At 39.2% G+C, this 20,654-nt stretch overlaps 1 protein-coding gene across 1 annotated transcript in view; it reads left to right on the top strand.

Moving 5' to 3' along the window:
• The window catches only part of DKK2 (dickkopf WNT signaling pathway inhibitor 2), a 37,489-nt gene extending 17,164 nt beyond the window's left edge, over nucleotides 1–20,325 (top strand). Inside the window, exons 2-4 of the mRNA XM_053976635.1 lie at nucleotides 18,180–18,330; nucleotides 18,980–19,129; nucleotides 19,683–20,325. Of these exons, the coding sequence (XP_053832610.1) occupies nucleotides 18,180–18,330; nucleotides 18,980–19,129; nucleotides 19,683–19,933 (552 nt within the window). The 3' untranslated portion in view covers nucleotides 19,934–20,325. The remainder of the gene's footprint in view (nucleotides 1–18,179; nucleotides 18,331–18,979; nucleotides 19,130–19,682) is intronic.
• Nucleotides 20,326–20,654: the final 329 nt, after the last annotated feature.

Raw genomic sequence — 20,654 nt, 5'->3', positions numbered from 1 at the left:
AATTTCTACTTGAAGGCACTGCTTTGACTAGGGTCCCCCCACAAAAAATAACCACAGTAATAATAAATGTAACATTGGTCTCATATAGATGTGCAAGAAATGTGCATTGTTAACTGCAATGTGATTCCTTGGTACTACTTGTCATATTCCTGTGGAAATTAGTGGGAGATTACGAATTTCTACCAACAGCAAATCTGGCTCTGTCAATAACTTCATATTCTTTTAATTCCTATCATTTTAAATCACAATGGCACAAAAAAGCCTGCATTAATTCTTTCCTTATAAGTGTGCATCTTGGCATCTCTGACATGTAGCAGTAGTTAGGAATGCCAGCCAGCCTTCCATGTCTGTTTTTATAAAGTTGTATGTCATTGAAACTGCCCTACAAATCTGCGTTGTCTTTGTCCTACCCCTCAGCTTCAGAGACACGTTTTAAAACATGGCTATAATGCCTTTTTGCTTGTATAGATAAATCTGTTAGCTGGTGTTTCTGTCTTGTGTTTATCATGAAAACTCGTTGGAAAACTTGGTTTTATCAAATTATTTCTAAATCACTTCCTACTTGGTAAGGTAAGGATGGGATTGATAAAACAAAGAAGTGTTCATTTGATGTGTGGTTTTGTGACTCAGTGGGTAAAACTATTTATGTTGTGTGACTCCAGTAGGTTTTCAAACAACATCAAGGAGATATTTATTGGCACCGCTGTTTCTGTGGCACTGAGAAAAGAATAAATAAGTGTAAAGGAACAGCTGTTTGAAGTTCTTCTAGGAGAATTTAAATCCCATATTTTCCAACAATGTGAATGAGTCTGCATTTGAATGCTAAACCAGAAAGGTTTATAGTGCATATGGTACCTATTTGAATTTTTTAAATGTCTAATTTTTGCTGTGGAAATGGAGGCCAGCTTGAGTTATTTATTGTGGGATGCAGAAGGAAATCACGACCCTTTGCAGGGACATGTTAGAATCCCTGCACCATTCAGCCAGTTTTCTCCTGTCACACCTACTTAAATTTTCAAAAAGAAGCTTTAATGTATTGAGTGTGCTCTGGATCTTACTAGTTCTGAGCACTTATGACAGCTTTCAGAGATTGCTGGTGGCTCCCAGTAGATTGTAATTCTAGAAACAGGAGCCTGATGCTAAGCATCACCACCTGTTCCCCATTATTTTCCTTCAGAAGAAAACAATGCAAGTATAAGATTACATACTAATGGAACTAATTTTCACTAAATAGGTACATTTGGTCACATGTTATTTGGTGGCCCATAAAAGAACAAGAGGAAAATAGTATGCTGTTTTCAAAAGGGAGAAGCAAATAAAACTTAAATTCAGTTTCCTAACTAGGATAGCTAACCCAAATTCTTCTGCGGCAGGTATACCAATATGCAATATGTAAGTACATGCAGATTGCTTGTTGGAATAGCTGTGTTTTCAATTTGATTTGTTGTCATATCCTAAAAGGCTTTGGACTTGCATTCATCTCTTTGCGAATTCCCTTTTGAGCTAGATTTGAACCTTTTTGGCATTTGCACTGAATTCCTATTTCTGCTTTGCTTTAAATGATGCAGGTCTCATCTCTAACCAAGGTTTCTCTACTGCCCGTCAGCAGAAAAAATTATAAGCAGATATGGCATGGTTATAATGATGCTTGCAAGTTAAGTAGTTTGTTACATTTTTTATCATTTGCCATACACCAGCGTGGTCCCATGTTATATCTCTGCTATATGGTCATGTGACATGTAGCTAGGTAAGTGAAGGAATGTTTAAAATGAGCTCATCACTGCTTTTCTTATAGGTGTTAGTATGCACGTGTAGGCAGTATATTTTTGAAGCATGGAAGCATGTGTATGTCTCTCTCCCTTGGACTCCTGAACATGTCAGCATTCATGTAGACCCTCTGATAGCCTGGCCTGCTCAGGGTACTCACCAGTCCTGCTTTTAGGTGCAGACCAGCCTCTAAATTCTATCTATATATCTGCTTCTTAGCACTTCTTGTAGCTGTTTTTCCTTTTGCTAATATCTTATTCCTAAGACCATTCTAAATAAAGTAGCATTTTTTTTTAAAGAAGTCTTTTGCTGTTTGTATTGCTTGGTGATTCTTCTCTGCTAATCCATGTCAGACTGCTGGTAGCCTTTGAATAATCTTGCTTCTTGCAAACTCTTCAGTAAAAAATGGTGGGGTTTTTGAGATATAGCATACTTTTTGAGGTGTGTTATTTCCTGATTTTTGCAAACAAGGTTCAGCAGTTCATTGAATGGCAGCAAATTAAGGGTGACTTTACCTACTTCTTGCACATTTGGGGAGATGAGGTGTTATTAGCAGTGTTTCTTTGCTGTGTTTGTGCTTGTGAGACAAACCCTTCAGTCAGTAATCCCATCAAAATTAATGGGGTCATGTGTGTGGGACACTTTGTAGCTACTAAAAGTAATTTTCTGGCCTAGGTTTGGTGGCTGTATGAGGCAGCCTAAATGGAAGTACTGTCTCAGCCATAATTACCAATGGAAAAGACTTAGGATCAAGCCTTTGATCTGGTTTATTCTCTCAGATGTGTTTGTTCTGTAGTATTGGACCGGATTCTTAACTCTGAAACTGAGGTTTTGCACAGAGGAAGCAGAAATAGATTTATGAAGTGCTCTATAGCTGCTTTTTCTGAATGAAGTACTGCTCTAATGACATATTCAGGGACTAGATTTGTCTGCAAATCAGATTATTTAAGCTTTTAAGAGCTTCATTTTAGATGTACCAAATGGATTTTGGTGGACATTGTCAGGCCATGACATTACTCAGTACATAGATGACTGAATGTGGTGTTTCTGAAAAATTGACAGCCATGATCTTAGCTTTTCTGTGATCAGAACAAAGCATTTTCTATGCCTCTTTTCAAAAGTGTGTCCAAGCTGCTTTAAAATAACTGAAAGTGAATGCTTCCAACCAGCAGAAAATTTACATTTCATAATTTTTCTTCTGTCATGTATTGATGACCAGCTCTTCAAATCTTTTATCATGAGCTATGTCTGTAATGAGTAAATCTATTTTGAAGCTCAGTGAAACCATGGGATCACTATGAGGACTACTCACGTTAGGGAGAAATTACAAGATCATGGCTTTTTAGCCTTTTGCTTTACTAAATAACTTTAAAACCTCATTCTGATTTTGGCTGGGAAAGCCCCTTTTTTGGCCAGACACAAAATTTCCATTTGTTTACATCAGTTTTTTTTTCACACAGAGCAGATAACAGCAGTGCTGGATTCAACATCTAAAAGCTCTCTGGCAGGATGGGTGCCTGCACCCAGCCTGCTAAGCACTGTAGTTTTACTGTTATCCATGTAGCTTGCTAATAAAAACAGTGATCTGGGAGAGTCATGAGCAGAGTTCTGCCTAATGGAGTCTCATTTAAACTGTGGCTTGCTGCTTTTCTTTTGAACTTTTCGAAAGTCTTTCTTGAGTTACACTCGATAGGAATGATAAGGGTACTGCTGCACGTTCCTCAGCAAATCTGTAACACACAGGGTGTTTTTCCACTTAGATGTGTTTGTATTTACATGGAAGTTGGGCCTAAGACAGGGTCTTGTTTCCAGACCAGATGTACTTTGACTTGAAGACTCTAAGATCATTAACTTGGATTTTTGGTGCATTGTAAACAACTGTGGCTTAGCCATGGGTAAAAAGCAGCTGACACTGAAAATAAACTAGGGAAGAAAGTCAGCAAATGTTTGTATAAATAGCTGAAAGAGGTGCTGGGGAGGATCCAGGCATTTGTATTTTGCTCTTAGCATGCACTCCCTACCCCATCATTCTACAAATGGCTGGGTCTTAGTGGTGTGACAAATTGTTTCACTGCTGCTAATGCTGATATTTGTCAGTGCCTTCCATCTTGCTTCACTGAGTTTTATAATGACAACTTAAAACTACAGCAGAGGAATAGGTCAGTGATTGTAAGGGGGTGTGTGTAGACCAACTTTGTCCTCGGTTTAAAGAAAATTGACTAACTGCACTAGGATGCACTTCTTCCTTTTTTTTTTCCAGGTCTCATGATCATGGTAAGTCTTGTTAATGCAAGATAAGGAAAAATAAGAAAATATTTGGAAAGGGATGTTTTGGAGCAGAATGATTATGTTCTCTCAGAATGTGTTAGAAAAACATCAAAATAGCAATGTAGTTGTATTTTATGTTAAAGAAATATTCTGAAGTATACACGGGCCTAACTGATAGTGCACTTATGACAAGTTTCTGAGGGACTACTCAGTATCCATGCTCATGCTCTTTGACATAGTCCACCTGTAGGCTTCAGCCTGATTGCATTGGTTTAACTGAGAAAAAAAAATCTCTTTTATTGAATAAACCTGGATGAATATACTTACATTAGATTAAATCTTTGAAAGTACACTATGTGCTATCTAAAGCTTGAGCTAAGTACTGAGTAATTAATATACCCTATTGCTGCAGCTGAAGATAGTCTGACACCCTCAAACCAAGAATTTTGACTGATCATTTATTTATACTGACAAAGTTTACCCCTCTAAAATATATTATCTCCTGGCTGTTAACCCTTTAAGATAAGCACTGACTTGCCTTCGGGCCAAGTCCTGAAGAGATGTGCTTAAGTGAGGGTCTTTTGATTAAAATGAGAATAGTGCACCAAAAGGACCAATTACGGGTTTTCAGGCAGAAAGTAGCAGCAAGGCTGTGCCCCAGTGCCTCAGTTTAGAGAGATCCTCTGAGTAGGCAAAGTGCTGATTGCTCCTATCTGGTATAAACCTTTGAGTTGGTTTCAAGGAAAATCCACCAGATTTAGGAAGCACTCTAACTTTTAAACAGTGGTACTTAGTTACTTTATGGGCTGATTTTCCTACTTGGGAGAAACTTCTTAGGACAATGGGAATTGTGCCTCTTGTGAGAATGAGTAGTCTGTGGAACAGGGATCATTTTCTGTTTTGTTTTGTTTGTTTTTTTTTTTTTTTCCTGTGTTTTTTTAGAAAATATGCAAACAGGTGAATTTAGTCACTTGGCTATGCCAAGAACTGCCTAGTGGGTTTTGCAGCTCTTCCAGCAGAGCAGGTGTGTAACCACCACTGATGTAAGAGTTGGTTCAGTGCAGGTGGAAAGAGATCCTCAGGGCCAATTGCTCATCAGAGCTAAAGACATGGCCCAAAGGGAAATGTGCTGTCTTGTTTTAATTCCAGTATATTCTGAGCAATCCTGTCTCCTGGAGATTTGGAAGAGCAGGAAACTAGAAGGGAATTGCTTGACTTGGGAAATACCCTTCTTATGACTAAGGAAAACCACCTAGTGTTCATTACTTTTCTGTCATGAAGTACTTTTAATTCATGTCAGCCTGGTCTGTTTTTCTGCCTCCTTGTCTTGTAGGAAAATAATCTGTTGCCCAATAGGTGAATCACACTTTGTGTACAGCAAACTATTACAAATGTGCATATATTGTCAGAAATAGAAATATATAAATAACATCAAGGATCTGAATAACATCAATACTGCTAGTTGAACTACCCAAGACTTAGTTATAACTAGTTTTATCTGTCTAACTAAAATTATTTTTTTTTCCCTGGAGTGTCATGTGAAGTATGGAGAAACAGTAAGTCATATCTCCATATCTTCCAGCAAACACTGTAGCAAAAAGTAAGGAAAGAAATCTTCTTTTGTCATAATTACATAGCCTTCGTCAATGTTTGATTTCAGCATGAAATTTAAGGAGAACCCTGCACATAGCCATGCTCTAAAAGATTCTTGCCAGTTGTTAAATAGACTGAATTTTTCTTTAAAATATGCTTTTAAAAATCAAGTTATTTTTCTAAAATATGCTTCCATGGGTATCACTCAAAAGTAGGATACGTTTTTTCCCACTTGGCTGGTAAATGTGGCTGTTTTGATTTGTGTTTGTCCCTCTGTAAAGGAGAGAATTGTTACAGTCATTATTGCTTATATTTACCACATCTAAAAAGAAGGGTACAAATTCAGGAAAAAAAGAAATAATCATACAGTTAAATGGATTATTTCTGTTCTGTGTACTTCTTATATGGCCTTGGCACAGCATGCCATTTATACCCCACTACCTTGGGTCCATCTGCTTAAAAGAAAGAAGAAAGAAAAAAGAAAAGGCAGACAAAACCAATGAAATAAAGCACTTGAAATATTTTCTGCCCTTGTTGGTTTTGCTGTGTAGGCTATCTAGCAGGTAAAGAACTGGTCATGTACAATTTTAAGAAAGCACAGCACCTAGACCCTGCCTCTGGGCAAGGTTGCGATGCCAGCAAGAGGAGGCCAGATACAGGATGACTCTGTGTTTGCAATCCCGGGCATGTAAATGTGAAAAATGCCTGCTAACAAAGGATGCAGTACCCTAGGGAGTGCAATTCATGCAGAATAGAAGTTGTCAAGAAGGTGGTGCAATATTACCATGGTTCCTGCTTCTTTGCCTATTCTAACAAGAATCAGATACACACGGAAGTTTTCACTACAATAAAGTTGTGAGAACTAAAAAGTAGTATCAGGTTCCTGCATCTGGCTTAGCTTTAGAAGTGGAAATATAGTAATGGGATAAATAAAAGGGCCACCCACTATAAAGTGTGGGTGACCAGTATAAGGAAAAAGCACCCCCCCCTTTAATGCTTATTTATTCCAAAGGCTGTTACAAAGAAATTGCTCTCAGTCTGATGTAGTGCCAAACACAGGGGATTAAACTTTTTAATGACTTTTTGTTGACCAACATCCAAGACATCGAGGAACAAAAGAGATGCTGTAACTCCACATAAAGAATATTCAGACAAGAAGAAAGTGCTTGAAAACATAAGTTCAGAAGATAGGATAAAAGGTGGCAGGGAAAAAGATAAATGCATGTCTCAGCAGAAGAACTGTTTATTTTGAGGGTGGAGAACAGATTTAGAGCTAATTCCATGTAAAATGCCAGAATTCTAGATAATTGCTTGCTAAGAATGACTAGAATAGGACAATGTCCATTTTGGCTTGATTCAGAAATTATTCTTCTTCCTTTCTTTCCTTTCTTTCCTTTCTTTCCTTTCCTTCCTTTCCTTCCTTTCCTTCCTTTCCTTCCTTTCCTTTCTTTCCTTTCTTTCCTTTCTTTCCTTTCTTTCCTTCCTTTTCCTTCCTTTTCCTTCCTTTTCCTTCCTTTTCCTTCCTTTTCCTTCCTTTTCCTTCCTTTTCCTTCCTTTTCCTTCCTTTTCCTTCCTTTTCCTTCCTTTTCCTTCCTTTCCTTCCTTTCCTCGCTTCCTTTCCTCGCTTCCTTTCCTCGCTTCCTTTCCTCGCTTCCTTTCCTCGCTTCCTTTCCTCGCTTCCTTTCCTCGCTTCCTTTCCTTCCTTCCTTTCCTTCCTTTCTTTCCTTTCTTTTCCTCTCTTTTTTCTTTCATTTCTCTTAGATTAGGTGGGGATTTTTTCCCTACAAATTAGATATTTTTTGAAATCCTACTGTTCTGTCTCTTTTTGTTATGGTCCCTTGCACTGAAGGACGTCTTGCTTGAAAATGGAAAGGGGCCCATAAGATTGAGAAGTGGGTGTAGTCGGAGTTCGGTGTCTGGAATGAAAGATGGTCCCCGAGTGACTATTGCAGACTGAAACTAAGAGCAGTCTCTCCTAACTCAGGGGCTGCAGACATAAATGTAGTCTGAAGCCACCCTGTTCTTGCCTCCTGGACTGCATGTGCTCGCTTTCTCTTCTGAGAATTGGGGTCTGGGTTTGTTTGAATTAATAGTGAAGTCATTACACTATGTAAATATGTTAGTCTTCATCTGGTTTTACTCACAAGCTATTCTTGCCTTGCTGTGCTGTTCCTGTTTTCTTGTTTGTGCAAAATTAACCAGGAGCATTTTAAAAGAAAAGGGGGGAAAAGGGTGAATAGTGTTGAAACCTTGATTGCTACGTTATTTACCACAGGCTGAAGTGGTAGGCAGTTCCAACTTAATCATATAATAAGAGTACAATGACATTTTTAATGGAGCTTTTAGGAACCCTTTCCCTTTGTCATCTTTGGCCTTCTTTGAGTAAACTGTGATAATTTGCCTTAATAGCCTAGTATAACAATTTTTCATTTTACTGAGGAGTCAGCTGAGCAGCAGTATGAGTCTAAGCACTTCACAGAGGTTGCTTGTGCCCTCAGGGGGCTGTGACCAAGTGTTTTCCCAGGACAGCTGGTTTTCTGCAGGTAGTCCCACTGCATGAGCACTGCTGGCTCCTCATCCAAGCACAACTGCTCCTAGAATGAGTCAGGATGAGGAGCTACACTCTCATACTGTAATTTTTCCTGTTGCTATGAAAAGGAAAGCCCCAAGCTGCATTATTGACTTGTCCTGTTTCTCAGTCTCACTCGTGCAGACCGATTGTAAAAACTGAAGAAATACTAACTTTTTTTGTTTCGTTCTTTTTCCTTAAAACTCATGGACTTCTGTGGTAATGCCTCTGAATCATCTGTGGTACAAGAGATTGGAGAGTGGGAGCTGGTGCAGGTACCCCAGAGTTGGTTGGTTGTTCTGACATTAAAGCTGGACTGATGGAATTTTGACGTCTGATTTCAATTCTCTGTAGGTGCTTTGGCATTCTCAATTCTCCCTGCAGTGGAGCAGTTGCAGCCATCATGTTGCAGCGGGGCTCACGCAGAACAGGGAAAGAGGGAAGGTGTTCAGAATATCAGATGACAATGGTGGTTTCTGATGCATAGAGAAAGAACTGGGGGTTGGAAGAGGCATATGAGCCAGGTGTTCCCGCACAGATGACCATCAGGGAAGGAGACAATAATGCTGACATTCAGTAATGATGTTAGATTGTGGTCAGCAGTCTGCTGAGGTGGAGACTGCAGTTCATCCTTCTCAGACATATGGCATCTGGCTGTCTTTCCAGCTGCCACAAACTCATGTTTTCAGGGCTGCCCTTTTAAATATGAAAATCAGAGAGAGTGCATTTTGAAAAATGGTGACTTAAATGCTTTGTATTCTGCAATGCAAAGTGTATTCTGTAAGGAATACCAAAGTAATTTCCAGGGTGAGGATTGCAGATGCTGCACAAATGTTTATAACCTGAAATCATTCTCTCTCCAGGCAGTGTAGCAGACAAAGGAGATTTTTTGCACTGACTTCTATAAGACAGGTTTTCCCCCTCGTTTTTCTAGAATTTGTGAATGTTTGAAAGCAAAGGCAGTTTACTCACTTAGCAGGAATACTACAGAAGGTAAAGCTGTTATCTCATTTTTTTTGCTCTGTATACATGCTTGCAGAGATGGCTTCCAATAAAAGCTCCGCCTTGACAGTGTGCCATGATCTGTAGATGTTCAAACCCAGGTGTTAAACAGTAACTCGCTGCCAGTTTCCAGCAGTGTTATTCTACACCCAACCACATCATCTGAGTATTTCCCTCTGGTTTAATGTCTGGTACTTTAGGAGCCATAGGGTCTGCTAGCTGTTTTAATCTGGATAGTATTCTTAGTATTCCAACTGCTCATCCATTGCAGTAAACACGTTGATCAAAAAGTCAGAAGACTCTCATGCTGAAACGGATGATAAATAGCCAATTGGAGACAAAACTAAAAAGAAAAACTATCAGAAAATGAGTGGGGAAAAGGCAGAGATAAAAGGGCAAGAACAGTATGCTGAAAAGACTGGACATAGAACAAAGCACATGTTAACAAACCTTAATTCTTTGAGCAGTCTTTGGTGATGCATTTGAAAATGACATAAAATCAAGACTTGGAGGCTTCCTGTCATATTGATTTAGAACTACACTGATGACTTCAAAGATTACCTAACATTGTTTTGATGTTCTGTTGTGATGCTGCTGCCGGTAGTTCACCAAACAATATGAATCAGACACATTGAGACAGAGCCTATAAGATTTGGGGTCAAACTGAATGTTCCCCAGATTTTTGTACCTTCTTTAATCATGTCTTCTGTAAGGTCCCAGTTCTACAGTGCAGGAAGCCATCTTCAAAATCAAGCAGAGTAGGTGGCTTGTGATCTCTCCAAATGTTGAGGAGGAAACACTGCTATGAAATAATCATGGTCATAATACCAGGTAGACAGGGAAAAGCTGAGCACCTTAATATGTACACTGTGCGTGGGGCAGGAAACATAGTTTGCTTCCTTTGAGAAGACAGGATTCAGCAGAGTGATGCCAATATGGACCTAAGGGTGATAATTTGTCTTAAAGATGGGATAGAATAGGAAAACTCATAGCTGTGCTGCCTCAGGGACAATAATGTATATGCTGTATTCTGGAGCAAGTTTGATGCTATTCTGTGATAAACAATGCACATATCTGTGCATATTTTGGGCATACTGTGCTGCCCTTTAAGTTACTTGAAAATGTAACTAATTTCTGGTTTTATCTAAATGAGGAATTGAAGGTGAATTAAATTCAATAAAATTTTAAGGTGGATTATTCTATGTTAAACATTTGGGTTTATACTTTTGTGACACATGTAAAATGCACTAAATTATGGCAGGTTTAACTGAGATAATAGTATCCTCCCAGAAATTTTGCTGATCCACCTGCAGTCTTTCAGATTACCTTCTTCCATATGTCCTTCTGAAGCCAAGGCCAGCTTTAAATAGACACTACCTCCTCCCAGTAGGACACAAAATGTAGGTAGTTCTGTAAGAGATTTATAAGCTGTAGAATAACAGGTTGGAGTGATCTAGATAGTCTAGGCCTAAAATGCTTGTTGAAATTCATTAGGTGGGCTGAGAGATGCATAGGGTCACATGTGAGTGAGATATTCAGGAAAATCCTTGGAGGTTTATGTCTGCGCTGGGAGAGTCACTGCTAACACTGACTAGTGCTGTGTGAAATAGGCAGCACAGCTCCCCTGTTTATTTGGAGGTGTTTGACTCTCTTTCCACCAGATGCAGCTACACACTCCCCCTGAGCACAGCTCCCTCCACAACTTCCTAGTGCTTGAAGAACAGGATGTTGTTTTCCGTGGCATTATTTTTTGGACAAGGAAAACATATGAGAGGACCCCTGCGACTCTTGCCTAAGTTGGTTCAGAAGGACCTCAGTGAGGTTTGTTTTCTGGTTGTTAAGATCTGAGTTTTCTTTGGCTCCAGCAAATCATGAGAGCTGGACTACTGCAGGTTGTAGAAATGTTCTTTCCCTGGTGGTCTAGCAGTGGATTGAGAATTCCTTTGAAAATGAATATTGTTTAATAATGCAGGCTTCTGGGACCATTATCCACACAGTTTGAAGGAATGATCTTTGGAAGCTGCAGTATATGTACCCATGATGTAGCACTCTGTGAATCAGACCTCATGTAACAGCAATGTTGTGTTAAATAGAAGAGTTAAAAATAAATTATCTCTAGAAGAAAGTGCTTGTACTGAATCTAGAGGCTGAATATGGCACTTTTCTCTTTAGGTCTGGCAGAGAAATGGGTCAGAGTTATAATATTTTAACAAAAAGGAGGTTTGTCGAGAAAAAATTGAATCATTAAACTTGCTATGGCAACTGAAAGAAGTAAAACTGTTTCTTTGCTGTTAAGTTTTTCTTTTAGAAAGGATCTGTGCCACAGCAGTCACTGAGAGTTGAGAGTTTCTGGTTTCTCAGTCTGAGACAGGATCCATGTCTGGAGCTGTCTGAGAGCACAGCATGATTTCCTCTGTGGGATAAATTAACCATGGCTTTGTGCTTGCACACAGTGAGATCCCTCACTATCATCTGTGCCTGTGCTGAGCTAAGAATAGAAAAAAGCAACATCAGCAGTGCTGTGGGAAAAATACATGACTCCAGATGGCTGCTGATAAACATTTTTCTTGTTTGGGATTAATAATAAAATAGTAAATAATAGTAATTTCTCATCCACATCTTAACCTACATGTCTGCTTAGCAGCTAGGAGAAAGTTAGGCTGAAGTCTGTCAAAGGTGGATTTTTCTGGATACACCTGAGAAGCTATCAATAAATAGTTTAGTTGCCTTGTAGGGAAAAAGACAACCCACAAAGAGCTGGGAGTTTTCTTTGTTTGTTAGTTATTAAAAGGCTTTGAATTCCCCTCTTACCCCTTCCATTCTGCTTTATCACATTCATGTGCTGCTGAATAAAGAACTATTATTTCCATTGTTACTAAGGTTTGTATCCTGTGAGATCATGTTAGGATTTCTCTCAGACTTCTGAGAGAAGCTTCACTCTGTCTCCAAAGAGGCGAGTGAGACGAATCCCACATGTGATGTATTCATTTAGCTCTACAGGCCACATGTTGCATACAACTGTCCCACCAATGTTGATATGTTAAAAGCCAAAACAAATTTGAGACCCAACTCAGAATCAGGCCCAACTGGGGAGCCAAACAATGACTTGCATTCTTTGTAGTTAGTCTTGACAGCAGGCTACTTGGTTAAAGCATATGTTTGCATTTCCTAATTTATTGGCATGCTTTTAATTTGGATTACTAATTCTTCAGAGAAAGAGAAAAGAAAAAGAAAACATGGCACCCCTGTGGCTATTTCATATGTTTGCTCTGTGGGGATCAAGTCCTTGCTCTGAAAGATAGTTCTGTCCTGTCCAAAGCAGGATGGGAAGGAGAGACTCTCACCATGATTGAGCCAGTTGGTTGCTTCATTGTGCCTGATGGCTTTGGAATATTAAGCAATATGCCCAAGACTAAAGGCAAACAAGCTCTTTTGTTCATCTCTCAAATGGAGGTTGGGAACTCTGTCCTCTTGCCTATAGTTCAGGACAGTTTTGATCATCTAGCCAGCATACTGGCTACAGAGAGGTCAGCTTCCACCTCCTTCACAGTCATTATTTTAAAATTTACAGAAGTATGATTAATTGAAATAGAGAAAATAACTTCTTTTCCTTAAGTAACAAGCAAGTAATAAACTGAGTTACAGTACCAATTCATTTGTGATAACCTGTCTCACAGACATTGCATGAATATAAAAGATTGTGTAGATGTGATATAGAAGAGATTTTGACAGCAGAGGGTGTCTGTAGTATGTGGTAGCACAGCCTAGTGGCACAGGTGTTTGCACAGGATATTAATAAATAGGGATAGTATATACAAGACTGAGTAAGAGCCTGAATTCATTTTCTGACATATGGGTGGGTACCTAGGAAGCAAGGCCATTCCTGGGTTAATGTATGTGTCCATTTCCTTGAGTCCCTTGTCTCACCTTTGCAATATAGCTACTGCCTCTTTGCCAAGTGAGAGAGGATGATGAAGGACTGACCTGGTAGCTCTGGAGAGCTCTCACTTTTTGGCTGTACAACTGGTTGTAGCTTTTCTCCTCTTCTGCTCAGTCCCCACTATCATCAGGGGATGATTGTATGGACCAAATCTGGCAGAGTATGCAGAACAGTAAGTACAGTGGTACTGTCATTTCTGTGGCACGTGAAACTTCATCTGACCTGCTGAGTGCTGCTTGGCATCTGCAGTGAAAGGCTAATGGACAACCTCCATGCTGTTTCTTCTGCTGGGAGGGGTAGTAGCTGTGATTTTCTGCCAGGACTGACTCTGCACTTGGATTTTATGATGTATTTTTAAAAAAAGTTAATTGCTTCTGGGGGAATCACTACTGATATCTGTTACATCAAAACACCTATTTGGGCACAGCTCCTCTCAGTGTTGAAGGTGGGTCTGAAGCCAGCAGTGTCTCAACTGCTTGTGCTGGATAAGTGATGACACAGTCTAGGTAAAAATGCCAGTGGCTCTTCCTGCCTTTAACTGCCTTGATTAGCTAGTACAGTGTGGAGTACTTCAGCATAAAAACAAATGAGACATCATAATACAAGCAGATGAGAGCCTGGTGACTAAGGCACTGGCTGGGAATATTGTCTTCAAGTATTTGCTGGAGGCCATGCTGAAATTCAAGACCTTATCTCCCAAAGCTCAATAAAGTATGTTTGCCATCAGTCTCTCACCCTTCAGCACATTGCAGCATCTGTCTGAGTCTCCCCCTGGAGTGCTTCTCCATTACGTTTTATAGTACAAGACAGAGAGACTCAAACTGTTTGACTTCTTAGCACAACAGTCTCACCACTTAATATTGTTACAGCTTGCAGTGAAACTCTGTGGTGCCTATAAAATATGTGTGATAGCAAATGACTCCAGCAAAAATATCAAGAAAATGTCATTGCATTGAGAAAAGGGGCTAAGAGCTCCTCTGTCAAAAGGGGAAGACAAAGGTAAACATAAACATCACTGCTGCATGATTCTCAAACAATGGGAAGGACATTACCCACAATAGCCACAAAATGAAGACAGTCAGTTCCTTATGCAGTGTTCCTGGGAAGTTAATATAAAAAGGAAGATCTTAGTGCTTGGAACGACTTGTTCAACTATAAAAATCACCAACTTTTGTCCTCTATCCTCTGCATAATTTTCCTTGAGTATTTCTATCATGCATTCATGAAATTTTGAATATAAATTCAGATGGAAAGGAATATTCTCTTTCTCCAAGAGAAAAGTTTAACATCTCTGTGTTGTTGTGACCTGACTGGTAAAGATTAGTCTTGGTGGACTGATGCAGGTGACATTTTGGCACAGCACAAGCAACACTCATTTCAACATCTAGCCTGAATCCTCCAACATTGTGAAAATCTCTTTGCTGTACAGTTTTGGACAAGTAATCAACAGTATCATTTATACAAGGATTGTAATGGCTAATTGGAATGGCTGAGGAAAAACCATGTCAGTAAACAATGCTCGTAATCAGATAACACATTCTGAAAATGTGACTCATTATCACAGGCAAATCTAGTTCATGTCATGCTACGGGTGACTTGATTGTCTGTAAGCGGGATAAAAAAATAAGATTGTTTAAATGCAGCTTCAGGGAGTGCTATGTATTTTATCTCAGTTTCATCTGGTTTCCCATAATATCAAAGCTGTGTTTAGTGGATGGAGATTTACAACCAGAAAATGATATGTGTAGCTGAAGAATGTGAAGGGATGATGTGCCTTATAGAATTAGTTATCATTGCTGGGGAAGTAGAGCTGGTTTACAGCTTGCTTCTTCCCTCTCCATCTGGGACTGATCTGTGTCTTTGTGTTGTATATAGGAAATGTTCTCTACAGTTCTCTGAATGTAAAGACTCTGTTCCAGGCACTGTGGTGCAGGAGATTTTGGAAACCTTGACTTATGCATAGATAATAGTTAACATGCACATTTTTAGAAGTATGTTTTCTTTACCCTGTATTTTAAAGAAGTATACCTAGATTGACTCAAGTGACAACAAAGGAATAATTATGGATGCATTTTCCTCCTGCTAGCCAAGGCTAAGTACACAATATATTATTTTGTTTTATTTTTCTGTTTCTATAATGAATGCTACACAGCAATAGAAATTACTCTGCTGAGAACAGGAATTATGTCTATTCTAATGAATATCTAGTGACTAGGAAACAGACACAAGGCTATATAGGCATTTTTGTTTTAAGGTCCTGGTGATTGATAGCCAGGCTATAAATGGATAGTGATTTTGGCAGATCAAAATGGTTGGTGGCAGCAGGCATTTGCAAGAGGGTTTCTTGTATGGCTGGCTGGTAGCTGGTCTTTTGAGTGGACCTGTTAGTTATTATCTAAGCTACATGTAACAGACTTATTTTTTGATGCGCTGCAGTCATTTGCCTTAGGTAGGTCAGTTTTGGCTTATTGTAATTCAGAAGTATCATTTTTATTTAGGAATGGGCTCTAGATTGGGAAGAAAGGCAGGGTTCTTTTGATTTTCCTAGCAATTTTTGAAGTTGTCTTTTGTTACTTTTACCATCTGTCAAGGACAGAGAGTAAAGCTGACAATTAGATGCGTATCTTAAAATATATTTTCCATGTCACTCAGCTTAAAAGCCAAAAGTAAAACAATCACTAGATATGGTATGTAAGAGCATTCATTAGCACCATTCAGGATCAGGGAACTCTTTTTTTTTTTAAGAAGATATTTGAGGAACCAAAATAAAACTGCAAGTAGGCTTCTTGCTGACAAGTTGCAGGTGTATGCCACATGCCCATATTGGAAAAAAGATGCAGTTATGAAGGTCTTGATGACAGACAAGGGTCTAAAATGCCTTCATCTCCAGGTTTTAGCCAGTCCATCTGTTTTTTATTTGCATTTCCTCCAGCTAGCAGAGTTAGTATTTTCCAAATTCAGTATAACCATGCACAACTCTATATAAAATTGTTTTTTTTTTTTTTTGCTTTGTAACATCCATAGGTTAGTAAGGTATAATTTAAATTAGGAAAGTTTATGGTAACTATGTAATAAATTTTAAGTCAGTTTTATTTATTAGTTTTGGAAAAATGAGGGAAAAGAGTGATGGGATTAAGGAAAGAGCACTTTCGCTCCACTTTGCTAAAATAAGTAGAATCTGCTTATGCCTTAAGAGTACCAAAAAAGGTATTTCTATTTGTCGCTTATTGGTACTTCTAGCTTAAAAGATCTGTCCTTCTTTGATTTCATCCTCTTGAGGAAATGTCCATTCTTAAGGCTAAAAGACTTCCACACAGTTTGGATTACTCCAAACAGCTGCACCCTGGAAAAATTCTCAAAGGCACATATTCAGAGGGCAGAAATAATAAGGCAACAGCACTTGGGAAATATCCAGCCAGCACTTTTGGTACTGTAAAGTAAATTTTGACAACCAACTCATGAAGTCACATGAGAAATGGCATTGTTTCCCCTCCCACTACTGACATGAGAGAAATTTGTTAGGTTTTCTTTGAAGACCTCTTGTTTCTTATGTGATTCTCAACAGAATCGCATGAAGATAGATAAACAAGGGCTTCTCCACCTAAAGAAACAACTTTCAAAGTGAATTCTTAAAGATTTGGAAGTTTTTCTTTTCTGAGAAAAAAAATATGTCTCTTGATTTCAAAAATAATTACAGAAAAGTAATAATTCTACACTGGAAATTAGTCAGTTGAGCTTTTTTGGGGGGGTGTGTGAACAATTAATTAAAAAATAATTTTGAAAAACAATGGTTTTATTTATTTGAAATACTGGAAAAAATTAGTTGAGGAAATGTAAGCATAATTTTCCAGGAAGTGCACAAAATTTATTGTCATATTTTTTTATTTAAACAAATTCCTCAAGAATAATTTTGAGGAATGGAAAAAAAATCTGTAATTAATTTTACAGGCAGTAAAATTAGATTCAAACAGATAGCATAGTTGTAACTGTGTAAGAGTCAGCAGAAAGCATCCTGGAATGTGGCAGTGTGTGTTATATTTCTTTCAAGAATCCTCTCTTTTCCTTTTGTAGGAATAAAGTTTTCTTTGTCTTGATGGGAGAATGCAGTGCTTTTGCTTTTTTTCTTCTTTTTCTTTTTAAAGTCTGTTTTCCTGTGAGGTAATGCTGGCTTTGATGAATAGAGAAGAATTGTATACCCATGTATCTGCTTGCAGGGGATGATATGTGCAAGATATTTTGTACTCTATAATACATTCCATGCTGCATACCATAGGGTGTTGTTTAGCAGGTGGCAAGTATAAGGAGTATACTGAGACCAGAAGTGAATGAAAGGTTATCAAAGTGAAATGCTGACCAGTGATGTTTGTTCACTTCAAAGGAGTCCCACCGGTGTGGGCCAGGGATGAATGGTGAAGTTACAGACATTTGAATGAGTGTGATGCAGATAGTCATGATGACAACACTGAACTTATTGATAATAAACCAGTGTGTTTGACAACTGTCAAAGGAAGAATGCCTCCTCAGAGTTGAAACTGAAATGTTACCTATTGGAGGGTGTGTTTCAGTATTGTTACTGGCTTTCATGGCTGTTTTGATTGTTCATTGTGGAGTTTTGAGCTCTTGCCTGTGAATCCACAAAAACATGAATTCTCTTGTGCCCACATACGTTTGAAATAAGGAAAGTTGAAACCATGAGCAAACAGGTTCTATCTCTTATTCTTTAAGCAATGACCAGCAGTTGTGTGAGCTTAAAGATTGCTGTGTGACTGCAGTGGAGCACCCCTAGTTGCATCTCCTAGCCCAGTGAATTGTTACCTCAGCTATTGTTTTATTTCGGAGGTTTAAGTGGTAGTTTGTTTTCTTGTTTTTTGTTTGTTTGCTTGTTTTGTATTGTGGGTGTTTTGTTTTTTTTTTTGTTTTTTTTTTTTTTTTTTTTTTTTTTTTTTTTTTTGTTTTTTTGTTTTTTTTTTTTTTTTAATGGGCTGCATTCATTCCTTGTGCAAAGGAGTGCCTCACTATAAACTTTCTCTTCCCCACCAGGCCTATCCTTGCACTAACGACAAGGAATGCGAAGTTGGCCGGTACTGCCACAGCCCTCACCAAGCCACGTCTGCGTGCATGATGTGCCGGAGGAAGAAGAAGCGCTGCCACCGGGACGGGATGTGCTGCCCCGGGAACCGCTGCAACAACGGTACGGCTGCCAGCTCTGGGCTTTTCTGCAGAACATCAGCCTTCTTGACATCATCTGTTTCTATGAGTGTTCCTAGCAACAGTATTTTTTCCTGGGTGATAGCTCTTCTTTTTCTAAGCCAAGAAAACTTAATTGTCTACTTTGTTCCACTCTGCCTAATTTTCTTCAATAGTATTTCTATGTTTAGGGTTCAGGAGGTACTACCAGTATTTTCTTGTATTTTGTGGTGGAGAAACACAAAAATGCTGCCTAAAATCACTCTACATTTAGTGTAGCTTTGATTCATTGGAAGACTGCACAGAAGTCATATTTTAAGAAAGCAAAGGAGACTTAATGAATCTTGAATCTACTCTCCCTGAGGAGATTTATAACCATACTGTCCGCATTTCCATGGAGACTGGAGAGAGATGTCTGTAAGGAGCTCTCCAGGGGCTCAGACCATAAAGCCAAAGTGAGAGACTGTCTGACAGTGAGTGAAGCAGAGCTGTGGTGAGGCTAAGTGCCAGGAGCCAGAGGTGAATGTGTCATTAGAGCAGAGCTTCACTAAGGCCAAACCCCAGTGCTTTCATCGTCCTGACCTGGTCAGTGCATGCCTCTCGGCTGCTTTTCCTCTTATTCAAATCTTTGAGTGGCTGTCTTTTCCTTGCAGGTATTTGCATACCAATAACTGAAAGCATCCTTACTCCTCACATCCCTGCTCTAGAAGGGCCACGCAACAAGAAGAATGGTCATTATGCGAGCAAGGATTTGGGATGGCACAACCTGGGGAGGCCCCGATCCAAGCTGTCACACATAAAGGGTAAGATCACATTTGGACTGGACTGCTCTGTTCCTTCATGTCATGAATCATGTTATTGCTGTTAAGATACAGCAGTGGAAACCAGAAATAGGCAGTAATTTCACAGGGAGTGAATGTCTATTGTGAGATCACAGCATGACTCAGAAAGTGATGTAATGTCAACTGACAGTTCCTGTGATTGAAACAGCATCTGCTTTCTTCTCTGTATCAGATGTGGACTGACAATCATGTTATCAGTTGTGCAAGACTGCAGACATCCTCCTCTTGTAATAGCCATGTAGTTGAACACTTCTAATTCTGCTTACAATCCTGTAGCTGAATTTCTCCTTACTTCTCTTCTTACTTTCTCCTTTCTTCTCTTCTTATGGCAGGTCTCATGAATTACCCCCTTGAACCTTCCTAATTAAGAATTTCTCTTGTGTTTACATCCTTCAAATAGCCACAGGTGGAAATATCACCTCTCCTTTTTCTCAGTTCCATTTGCATAAGTCTGCACTGAATCTGTACTTTCACATTTTTCCATGAAATAAAATAATTTGGTTGCTCTTTTTAGGACATGAAGGCGATCCCTGCCTACGGTCATCAGACTGCATTGAGGGACACTGCTGTGCTCGCCACTTCTGGACCAAAATTTGCAAGCCTGTGTTGCATCAGGGGGAGGTGTGCACCAAACAGCGCAAGAAAGGGTCCCATGGACTGGAGATTTTCCAACGATGTGACTGTGCCAAGGGTTTGTCTTGTAAAGTATGGAAAGATGCCACCTCCTCTTCTAAATCAAGACTTCATGTGTGCCAGAAGATCTGAGTGAGGATTGGGAAGATATTGTTAAGTGACTGTGGCTTTATGTGCTTAATGCATTATGGCATGGCAGAAAAAGGGGACTGCAAATGAAAGTGGAATGGCTAAAGTAACAGAGTATGAGTACAAGTCACACCAAATGCATTTCTTTTTGAGCTCGTGGTAAACACAAGTGTAGCTGGAGTTCACCTACCACGTGGTTTTCCTGTAAATAATTCTACAGTTTGTGGGAAATGCTAGTATGCAAACAAGTAGAGTGGAAATGAATGTCACTTACCTTGCTGTGTTGTCCCATGATGTTTCAGGGGTTCAGTGTTAGGGCTACAGTGGGTCTACAGTGTGGTAAGCATTTTCTACAGAAATTGTATACATTGTACTCCTATAGGAAGCAGTGCACGCCAGGAAGACTCATCTGTCAACACATCATTGCAGGTGTGAGAAATTGAAATAAAATTACTGTGAATGTCTACATGCCCTCGTTATTCAGGGCTGACATTCAGCAAGGAAGCACTCCTGCAGGACAAGAGTGCTATGTTTTGCAGGCCCTTATGAAGGTGAAAACTGGCCATCCCAAAATTTCAAGAGAGCAGCAGTTTATCTAAGAGGAAGCATTTAAAAAGAGTTTTGTTTCCTATACATGGGTAAATTGAAATGCTTTATGTAGTTCAATGTCATAGTAAGGCACTTAATTACTTGTATTTTTCTCAGTTTACTGCTAATATACGTT

The sequence above is a fragment of the Vidua macroura genome, chromosome 4 (genome assembly GCF_024509145.1).
Source record: "Vidua macroura isolate BioBank_ID:100142 chromosome 4, ASM2450914v1, whole genome shotgun sequence".
Taxonomy (NCBI): Eukaryota; Metazoa; Chordata; class Aves; order Passeriformes; family Viduidae; genus Vidua; species Vidua macroura.
This window is presented reverse-complemented; position numbering and strand designations above follow the sequence as displayed.